Here is an 11263-nt window from a genome sequence, read left to right as displayed (position 1 = left end):
GGTGCTCAAGTTTTTTTTTTGTTTTTGTGTTTTTTATATTTTTTTGGTGCTTTGCGCCTTTTTTTATATTTATTTGTATGCTGACTTTACTTGATCGTCTGTCTGGTCCCTTGGATGACTTCTTGTACTACTTTAGTCACTATGTTGGTTATCATTCTGACTAGGTCGTCTTCGTCTTGGTGGATCTCTGAAGAGTTTTGCGTCTTTTCGGCTTGTGTGGCTTGGGCATAGGATACCCCGGCTGCCGCTGTCGTCTGTTCGCCTGTTGTTGTGGCCTCTGTGGTGGTGGCCTTTGACAAACATTTTTTTACACCGACTGGCCCTACGCCAGCTCGGCTTCAGGGTCGGTTTCCCTGGGTCTATCGCAGCTGTTGACTAACCCAGACAGAACTGGGTTAGGGTTCCTCTTGCTGTTTCTCGTTCTACTGACCCAAGGGATCGTGGCTGCCCGATGTAGGTTCCTAAAACACTGCACCTTGCAATGTCGATTGCAAGGTCGACCCTTACGGAGGCACAGATGAAATCCCGTAACGGTCTCACGTCGAGCCCGTTTTGCTTCTTCTGCTAACCAATCTCTAGCTGTAGCGTCTCAGAGAATCCAATAAAAATCAAACTCCCTAAGTTTACCACATCCAGAAGATTAGCCTTTGCCTCTGCTTCTCGCCTCAGAGAGTAAGAAACGCTTGACTGTTGCCGTGCATACATTCACGGCTGAACTGAAAAGTTCAACAATCAAGCCACTCCCACTTCGTCGGCTGCTCTCTGCTGCTATTTCGCTCAGCTCGCACGTCTGATTCCTCCGGTGACTGGCAGCGGACAACAAACTTTAACAATTCGGTGTTCGTTTTCTTCTGTATTTATGCTATTCTAAGCATCCTTCTGTAACCCCACATTTCAAATGACTGTAGCAATTATTATATGTTATTGCTTCAGTGTTCAGCTTCCAAGTCCATATCTCAAACACGTAACATCTCACAGCTATTACTCTCAGTTTTAATCACCGATATTTATTGCTCATAACTGTTTTAGTTTGTACAAACGCATTTCTTGTTATTTCTACCATGTCTCTTAGTTCTATTGTTCGATCGTTATTTTCTTAAATCCAGATTCCTAGGTATTTGTATTTACCAACCCTTTCAATCGGTACATCTCATTCCGATTCTCATTCTCATCTTATTCATTAAAAAACAACAGTTTATAATATCACAAGATTTCTTCTTTTATTCATTTAGAAATTGATATATTAGGAAAAGGAAAAAGTACAGTTATATTACTTAATTATATTTATTGAACTACAATATAGTTTAACACTGTTAAAAAATATAAAACTAGCAATGTACACTAACCTTAGGTCGAAATATTTGCACAATCAATAAATTAGTTACTAATATCAGTACAAAAGTATTAAACTTAATAACTAACTATACAATCTTAATAACTATTAGCTTATGTATTAGAAGTTAATATCTTTGTTTCCATTTTATAGAGACATTACTTATGAATCTGCATTTTTTTTAGTGTTCGACTGTCGACACTTTAAGAGGTCAAACTATATATCTTCAGTTTATATAGATAATCATAGGAATAAAAAATCAAAAAATGAAAAATATAACGTCTGATAACAAGATTCTAAATTTGATTAAAGATAACTTATAAATATTTCATTTTAGCCATTCAATACCAAAAATGTATTTAGAAATTGTGTTGCCAGAATATCTTCACTGCTTGGTTTGTTGTATTTTGCAGACTTCTCTATCAGGTTCTTTATCACTATTAAACGATCGTCAGTAGGTACTATGTATATCTTTATATCAATCCAGCTTGTTCTCTGGATTGACAGAAGTCTAGATTAGCCTCCTGTTTTTTTTTGCTTGGAAAGTCCTTTTTTTTTGGTAGATGCATTCGATGAAAAGTTTAACCAAAGCCTGGATAATTCTATTTCCACCTAGTTTGTTCGGCTCGACCTCTATTACAACAAATGTCATGTCGAATTATTCCTTGCATTTCTTCTGGTCCCTGTTTTGTTTTTCGGCAGGGGTTGATTTAAAATATTGGTCCTCTCACGCATGTTTTTCGGTCAGCCCATCAGCTGTCTTATTTTAGGTAACGGCAGCTAAGATTTAATTACGATTTAGAGACCACTACCATCCGTTTGATATGGATGATACCCAATTTGGGTTCCGCAAAGGACTTGGAACAACAGAGGCATTGTTTCCGTTTAATGTCCTCTCTCAAAGATGCTTAGATATGAACCTGGATATTTATTTCTGTTTCATCGACTTCGAAAAGGCGTTTGACAGGGTCCGACATGAAAAACTAATAGAATTATTGAAAAACAGAGATATAGACAGACGGGATTTACGAAATATCATCAATCTGTATTGGAATCAAAAGGCCAATATAAAGACAGAAGAACAAGAATCCGAGAATATTGATATAAAGAGAGGAGTAAGACAGGGTTGTGTTCTGTCGCCGCTACTGCTTAACCTGTACAGTGAAGCCCTATTTCAGGAAGCGATAGCGGGCTAAGTGATCGAATCTCTATAAACGGAAGAATAGTAAATAACATAAGAATCGCTGATGACACCGTTCTAATGGCAGACACCCTGGAAACGCCACAAGAATTGCCAAATATAATTAACGGTTATTGCATTCGATACGGACTAAAAATGAACAAGAAAGAAACTAAATGTATGATTGTCTCAAAAACAGAACATAGAAATGAAAGGTTAGTGATGGAACAAACCCAAATAGAAAAAGTGAAGACATACTAGAAACATCTAGAAACCTGGGTTGATGACAAAAATGATCAAAGCCAAGAAATTAAAGTCCGAATTGAAACTGCAAGGCAAGCATTTATAAAAATGAAAACACTGCTTACAAACAAAGACTTTCAGTTGCCTCTCAGATTGAGGGCTCTAAGATGCTACATATTTTCTATATTGCTATACGGAATAGAAGCTTGGACATTGAAGAGACGACACATAAGGAGAATAGAATCGTTCGAAATGTGGTGTTATAGAAGAATATTTAAAATTCAGTGGGTTGCTACGAGTGCTACGACGTTTAAATAAGGAGTTAAAAACTATGAAGAGTATAAAAACTAGAAAACTGGAATATTTGGGTCACATTATCAGAGGAAAAAAATATGAGTTGCTGAGAATAATTATGCAAGGAAGGATCCAAGGAAGAAGAAGCCTATGAAGTGGACGCATCTCCTGGCTGAGGAACCTTAGAGAATGGTTTAACTATAGTTCATTACAACTATTCAGAGCAGCAGCCAACAAAGTGACCATAGCCATTATGATATCCAACCTCCGATAGGAGAGGATACTTTAAGAAGAAGAACAATTCGTTTATGTTTATATTTTTTATATTTTATATTTCAACCTCTTGGTTTCTTCAGAACAGCCTGTAGTGTGCTGTGAATCGGAATCAAATCTCTCTGCGGTGTGTGTCAATTATAATAAAATAATTAACAAATAGACGCAGTAGCGACATCTAATTAAAGATAGGCGAAACCCAAGAGGCTCCACTTCCAAATATTTAAAAATAAAAATCTAAAAGATTTCATAAGTCGGAAACAAATTCTCACTTATACCTATAGCCTATTGTTCTATAACTTGCAAGGAAAAAGGTGAATCGTAATTAAATTTTAACTGACTTTACTTACCTTTGTTTTTACTCACATATTGAGTATAGATGTGGCATATTATGTATTCCCCAAGTCTATGCATTTATCGCCATTTTTCTTTGGAAATTATAGAAGGATAGGTTATAGGTATAAGTGAGCATTTGTTTCCGAGCTTAGAGAACTTTTAGATTTTTATTTTTAAATATTATTTATATGGAAATAGAGTCTTTTGGGTTCCGACTATATTTTTTTGTGTTTTACTTAGGACCTCTCAGGTATTTTTGCTTGATTAATGCGTCACTACTGCAATCATGTCAAGCATTCCTTTTTCGTTTTCTCTTCAGTGATCCTCTTTTATGTCAAAATTCGCTCGTTTATTATCTTCTATTTCATTTTCCAAGTCTGCTATAATATGTTTGGTCAGTGTATCTTCACACAGGTATTTTGTTTTTCTGGCGGAATCCAACCGTTATTTAGTGTTTTAAGCAGATAAAAATATAGACACTTAATGCAGATACTGAAAAAATGTAGACTAAGAAGCACTAAAAGCTTTGGAGAAAAGGATAACTGAATGACAAAATATAAAATAAAATAACAAGTTAAAAACATATTAATAAAAAAGTAGTAAAATATGTTTATTTAGTTGCAAAAAATATATATTTCATTATATTATTTAAAATTTAGTCGGTCAGATTAGCCAGTCGACTCCCAGGCCGGTGAATAGAATCATAAATTGGCTGACGTCGTAGTCTAAAATTCTAAATAGAATCTAGGACTTGGCATGGAATAAACTGGTGTCTGATCGGCCTATGGAGGGGCGGTACGCATATTTACAGATGCTCCTATACTACCGCACCAGAGTGCTGAAATCGCTTAGCCTTTGCTAATAATATACACTATTACGCTACAAACCCTCATTGATTTAGGCACCTATTCAATTATAAGACATCTATTAAATTATGGTGCCTAAGTTTTATTGCAATTAATATTATTGTAAGTAAATATTGTATATTTCAATTTACGGCTTGAAAAATAGGAATAGAAATGTTGAAACTGCAATAAACCGAGCATACTTAACCCGCCAGTGGTCGCTATATGAGATTTTCTCTCACGGTTTCAGAAAATTGCGCACAACTTTTTTTCTGGGAAAATATACGCGCTGTAGTTCCTTCTAGTCTCCTAACTATCCTCCCTCGACAATCTAATAGACTCGCCCGCTCAGATAGTGACTCAGTTTACTTAGTATCACCATATTGTTGAGTCAGTGCGCTTCATGTGAGAGATTCTCTAATCAAGCGACCACCGGCGTCACCAACTGTGTATAAAAATTAATTTTATTTTTCCCCTTAAAACCTGAAATCATATCCTTTTATGATGTAATTAAAGGCGCCGTGGATGTGGTCGATGACATGGAAATCCTATATTCTCTTTCACGGGTTAGTTGTAGATGGTCACTTACCATATATTTTTCAATGTTAAATATTGGCGGCATCAATAGTCACATTTTATATAAAGATAATAATAATAAAACAGAAAAACGTCTTGTCTTTTTAAAGCAAATGGATTTATCATTGATGAAACCTCATCTTTTTTATAAAATTTTGTAAGGAAAGGCAAAAGTTGGATATGTGAGAGGAAATCTCACGCGCGACTAGTCGCGCAAAAATTTACCTAGCGACCAATGCCGGGTTAAGAATGTGTTTTTGACTATAACCCAAGAAAAAATTTAAAAAAAAATTATAAAAAATGTAAATCGTATATGTTTATGAGTAACTATATGTGTACTTATAAATAAATAAAAATAAAAAATATTTATTTGTTTTTTATTCATTGACGTTTTTTATAATTTTCCTTTTATTTGTTTCTTGGGTTAGGGTCAAAAACACAGTCTTAAATATGCTCGGTTTATTGCAGTTTCGACATTTCTATTCCTGTTTTTCAAGCAATAAATTGAAATAAACAATATTTACAATAATATTAATTGCAATCAAAATTTAGGCACCATAAGTTAATAGATGTCTCAGAATTTAATAGGTGCCTAAATCAATGAGGGTTTGTAGCGTAATAGTGTATATTATTATCAAAGGCTAAGCGATTTCAGCACTCTGGTGCCGTAGTATAGGAGCATCTGTAAATATGCGGGCGGTACGGCAAGGGATAAGGGCTTGTGGCTCGGTTACAATCCTCCATAGATCCCTACCGGAAGGGCGTTGACGCCTAGAAACGGTGTATATATACAGGGTGTCCAGAAAATCTACCGAAAAACAAAGACAGGCGATTCCTCAGAAAATTTTAAGACAATTTAACCAAATTTGCCTAGTCCCAAAATGCTTCCTAAGGGAGCTAGAGCACTTTGAAGATGGTGTCTTGTAATTAGTTTTTCTTAAATACTTCCAGAACGGCTCTAGTTAGAAAAGCGAAAGTTGGTACACATATTTATCTTCCAGAGATAAATCGATTCCATCAATTGTGAATTGCTAGTACCAGTCATAGGCGTCCGTTTTGAGTGAGGCAACGGTTATTTTATACTTACATAACTTTTTTGTATTTAACTTTTAAGCATTGTTGATACTGGATTATTAAATTGTTAGGTATTCTAGTACTAAAAGGTACTCTTGCTTTAAGTCAGTAGGATACACCGTTTTCTAGAAAAATCGATTTAAAACTTTTTCGCTTCTTGAATTTGAAAAAAAAATGAAAAAAATAAAAAAACGGTCTATTTTACCAACTTAAAACAAGAGTAACTTTTAGTAATAGAATATTTCATAATTTAATAATTTAATGTCAAAAATTCTTAAAAATTAAAGACAAAATTTATGCTATAAAATAATCGTTGACCTACCCAAAACGGACGCATATGACCATTACTAGAAATTTGCAATTAATGAAATCGATTTATCTCTGGAATATAAAAAACGTACCAGTTTTCGTTTCTTCTAAATAGTTTTTTTTTTTATTTTTTTTTATATTCAAAAAACGAATAACTTCAAATCGGTTTTTCTAGAAAACGATGTATTCTACCGACTTAAAGTAAGAGTACCTTTTAATACTATAATACGTTTCTTTTTAATAATCCAGACTCAAAAATGCTTAAAAATCAAAAACAAAAAAGTTATGCCATAATATAACTGTTGCCCTACCCAAAACGGACACCTATGACCGGTACTAGAAATTTCCAATGGTTGGAGTCCATTTATCTCTGGAAGATAAATATGTGTACCAATTTTTGTTTTTCTAAATAGAAACGTTCTGGAGATATTTTAAGAAAAACTAAATACCAGACGCCATTTTCAAATAGCTCTAGCTCCTTTAGGAAGCATTTTCGGACTAGATGAATTGGGTTAAAATGTCTTAAAATTATCTGAGGAATCTCCTGTCTTCGTTTGTCGGTAGAGTTTCTGGGCACCCTGTCTAATTAAAATTTAAACAGTTTAATTTTGTTAATTATTTTGCACTTTATAGTGCAATTTTTTTTCGCTTGGTAAAGCAAAGGTCTTCTTTTAGTTGCATGATTAAAATATTTATTATTTATTTTAAAACAAATTAGCGTGTAAAATAAATGATTTTAATGCATATTTATTGTTCTAACAAAATGGATACGATTATTTATGGGACGTCTCCGTAATCTGTTTGGAATAAATTTAACAGACACAAATTTTATAACAAATCCAATTTATAAATGGAAACAAGTCTATTAAACGTAGGGAAATGATAAATGGATATGTACAATTTGTGATATAAAGACTAAAGTCAATGCTCATGTATCAATGCTCAATTTGTGTAAAAGTCCATTAAAAACAACTGAACTGTTTAAAAAGTTAGGAATTTTCCAGTACATTTTACTTTACATGCCATTGCACTGGATTTGTTTCATTCCATAATATATTGTTGTAATTTATTTTTACCACACTTTTTTCTACAGAATATTAATAGAATTTTTATGGCCTATGGAGGTGTATTTTAAATTTGGTTTAAAATATGTTTTGTGCAGTTTTAAGCCAATATTTCATCGTAAGTGATTGTATGGTTTTAATAAATTAAAGGTTTTATTTATATTGACTTTGATAATATAAAATCACACCTATATAGATAAATAAAATTGAATAATGGAGTCTACTTAAATTATTTTTAATTTAAATATTACAATTACTAAATTTTTGAACACATACAGACTTTTCAATAACAATATACGTTCTGTTTCACTTTTTATTTTATAAACATAAACTGTGAATGTAAACATAATATATAACTGGCATTCAATTACCAAATGAGCAGGAATTCAATAAAGATAAAAAAGGAATACTAAGAAAAAAAGTAATGATATGAAAAATATACCTACTTTTCAGATTAAAATACATATATAACAGCACACAACCACTGAAATAAATGGAGCAAGAAAATTATTTACATAAACGTAAATAAAGATTGAGCAAACAAAGTAGTATGCCCGAAAAATGGATGTAATTGAGATGTAGTAATTTCCACATCTAGACAAGTGCTACAAACTGCTTGTATGCTATGCATGTGTTAAAAAACCCAATAAACACCTTAAACCGAACTATTTTAACTTACACCAAATTTTTGGTATCAAATTCTTATTTATTTTACGAGTCAAACTTAAAATGTTTCTTTTATTGAGTAATAATTGTTTTGTTTATACATAGGTTTTAAGCATAAATGTAAGTTTCATTACTGTCCTTGAAATATACTACTCCAAGAAATTAACGCATCACTTTAAAAATGGGTCATTTTTGTTGTCTCGAATTTTCTAAACCTGTTGTCCGATTTAAGTGATTTTTTTAATATAAATATTATAGCCTTTTTTTAGCAATATCGCTGTAATAATATTGTTGCTAAACAAGTAAATTGTCATTGTATACCGTTCATACCAATCAAACTGCGTTTTTTTTTTTCTCAAAGTTCATCACACCCTGTGGAATATTCTAGCACTTAAATTAAATCCCAACTATAGCCTCAGATTTTCTAAACATTAGGTTTTTTTATTCAACCTCTTAAGTTGGATAATAAAAAAGTTGGGTAGTTTAACAACTAGCCATGTTTTTTATCAGTACAAGGTGTGCGACAAACTTTAAGGGGTAATTCTGCATGAAAAAGAAATGACAGTTTGCTTTGTAAACGTATGTCCACAAATGCTTCGTTTCCGAGATACGACATGAAATTTTTCTTACAAACTGACGATTTATTTACTGCACTAAGACCGTTTGAGATATGCAAATGATATTTGGTGGGTTTTAAGAGGTTTTAAGATATTGCGCATTTTTTGGCATACAATTGATAATTTTATATTCACCCTAATATGACCCGTATGCGCGCCAATGGAGAATATAAATTGTTTAATTGTATGTCGCAGTAACTACCTCTTAAAACCTACCAAATTTAATTTGCATATCTTAACCGGTCTTGGAAAATTTAATAAATCGTCGGCTAGTAAGAAAAATTTCAACATCCCGTATTTCGGAAACGAAGCAGTTGCGGACATATAAAACTAACATAAAAACTAACACAAAACATAAAGCAAACTGTCATTATTTTTTCATCCAGAATTACCCCTTTATGTTTGTCGCATTTATTTATATTGTAGTAAATTCGAGACATCAAATATGACCTATTTTCAAGGCGGTCCATTTGGAGTAGTGTAAATTCGGGATGTCTACAGTTAATTGACATTGATACATTCACTTTATAATTATAGACGACAAAATTAATTACTAACCTATTTTAAGAAGAAACTACTTAATACATGGTACTAAATTTCGAGGTAACTTAAATTTTGGTTTAAAAAGTTCACAATTCACAATCACCTCCACTTCTTCAAAAAAAGTCTTTCATGTCTATTGTTTAATACAACACGTTTTCAATTGACTAGTAACCTAAAACGTCGACTTAAATTTTACCCGACGTATGGATATCCTGGGAATGGAGCTGGGAAGTACCCAGGATACGCAGCTGTAGGTACTGGAATCGACGCTGTAACGAAGGACGTCGTTAAAGTTGGTATAACTGTAGTGGAGTAGATAGTGGTGTGTGCAGTTTTAGCACCAAACGTTAGCTTGAGAACCTTGCTGTTGGTTTGAGTTATCATGGTGCTTTGTACTATTGGGGAGGATGTTACTATGAGTTGTTGTTGAGGTTGAGGTAGGAAGGGATTCAGCTGTGGCAATTGAGGGATTTGTGGTATTTGGGGTATCTGTGGAATCTGTGGAAGTTGAGGTTGTAATTGTGGGAATGCAGGTGCGATAGTACTTGTACCGATTTCATAATCAGTTTTGGTTATTGTTCCCTTTAATTTGGAAATCGTACTTTGAATTGTGTTATGTCCTTGTGTAACAGGCAGGACAAAAGTCTCATATAAAGTTTCAATTTTTATTACAGGTTTCGATGTAGTGATTATTTGAGCTTGAGCTCCTGCAGCTTGAGGATTCAGTAATCTGTATAAGGCGAGCTGCTGTAGTTGATCTGGATTAACAGGTGGAACCTGTTGGTTACTAGTTAACTCATTTATGGTTGGTTTGGGAGCCTGAGCTTTCTTTGGCCTGATATGCGCCTCTAATAATTTGGATTTTTCTACATCTGACAGATCGAAATTAGAACCAATATTTGCCAAATCAAGGTCAGCTGGTAGGGATACTTTTCTAATTAGTCCTTCTTCTTGATCATTCTGATCTCCGAATTCAAGCTCTAAATGCAGCTCAGATCCAGCTTCATCCAGATGACTGTTAAACTCATTCAGTACTTTACTGGGAATAAAGTGGTATGCTTCCATAGGAGGTAAAGTTTTTGTAGCAGTTACTAACCTGTAATAAATGTACATAACTTTAGTCTATTTTGTTCGTATATATACTTTAATTAGTATGACCGCCACCAAATTATTATAATATTAGTAATAGTTCAAAATAGTCACTTTCGTCGGCACTCCTAAAGTGCCATGCGCCGATTTAAATTTTAATAATTTACCCATACACTGAAAAAATGTTGATATTATTATTGTTACCCAAACATTGATATTTTTCTTGTTATTTCATGAAGTGCCTACTTTAGCAAATACAGGGTGATTCATTAATAATTGTCCATATAGTAACTGGACAAACCTTAGCACAAAATATGAAGATTTAACCTAAAACACTTAAAATAAAATGTGGTTCCTTACTGAGTTACAGGGTGTTTTATCTAAAAATTTAAAAATTATTTTTGCTCAGCATTTTAAAACTATTCGAGGTATTCTTTTCATACTTAGCAGAAAGTGCGACTACTATACACACTACTAAATTATTATAAACAAACGTTTCTAGCTACTACCAGAGGCGTACGACAGGGGATAGTGAAAGGTTGACCCTTCTTAAATTCTACGCCACTGCAGGAATTACTATTTTAGTGCCATTTTTATATTCTCCAATACTTTCTACGTAAATAATATACTTTTTATTGGTAACGGTAAAGTCATTAGTTTTCGAGCTATTTGAAGTTACTTATGAAACGGCACAGTTATTTTGATTAATTTATGATATGATTCATATATGTAATTAAAATTTAAAAACTATTTGTACCCAGTACTTTAAAACTATTTGGCCTATCCTTATCATACTTGACAGAAAGTGTAGGTACTGTACA

The 11263-nt window shown here is 33.2% G+C and overlaps 1 protein-coding gene across 1 annotated transcript in view; it reads right to left on the bottom strand.

Annotated features, from left to right (window-relative positions):
* Positions 1-1265: 1265 nt before the first annotated feature.
* Positions 1266-11263, bottom strand: part of LOC114339971 (uncharacterized) — a 1137809-nt gene continuing 1127811 nt past the window's right edge. Inside the window, exon 17 of the mRNA XM_050651968.1 lies at positions 1266-10449. Within this exon, the coding sequence (XP_050507925.1) occupies positions 9546-10449 (904 nt within the window). The 3' untranslated portion in view covers positions 1266-9545. The remainder of the gene's footprint in view (positions 10450-11263) is intronic.

This window comes from Diabrotica virgifera, chromosome 5 (genome assembly GCF_917563875.1).
Source record: "Diabrotica virgifera virgifera chromosome 5, PGI_DIABVI_V3a".
Lineage (NCBI taxonomy): Eukaryota > Metazoa > Arthropoda > Insecta > Coleoptera > Chrysomelidae > Diabrotica > Diabrotica virgifera.
This window is presented reverse-complemented; position numbering and strand designations above follow the sequence as displayed.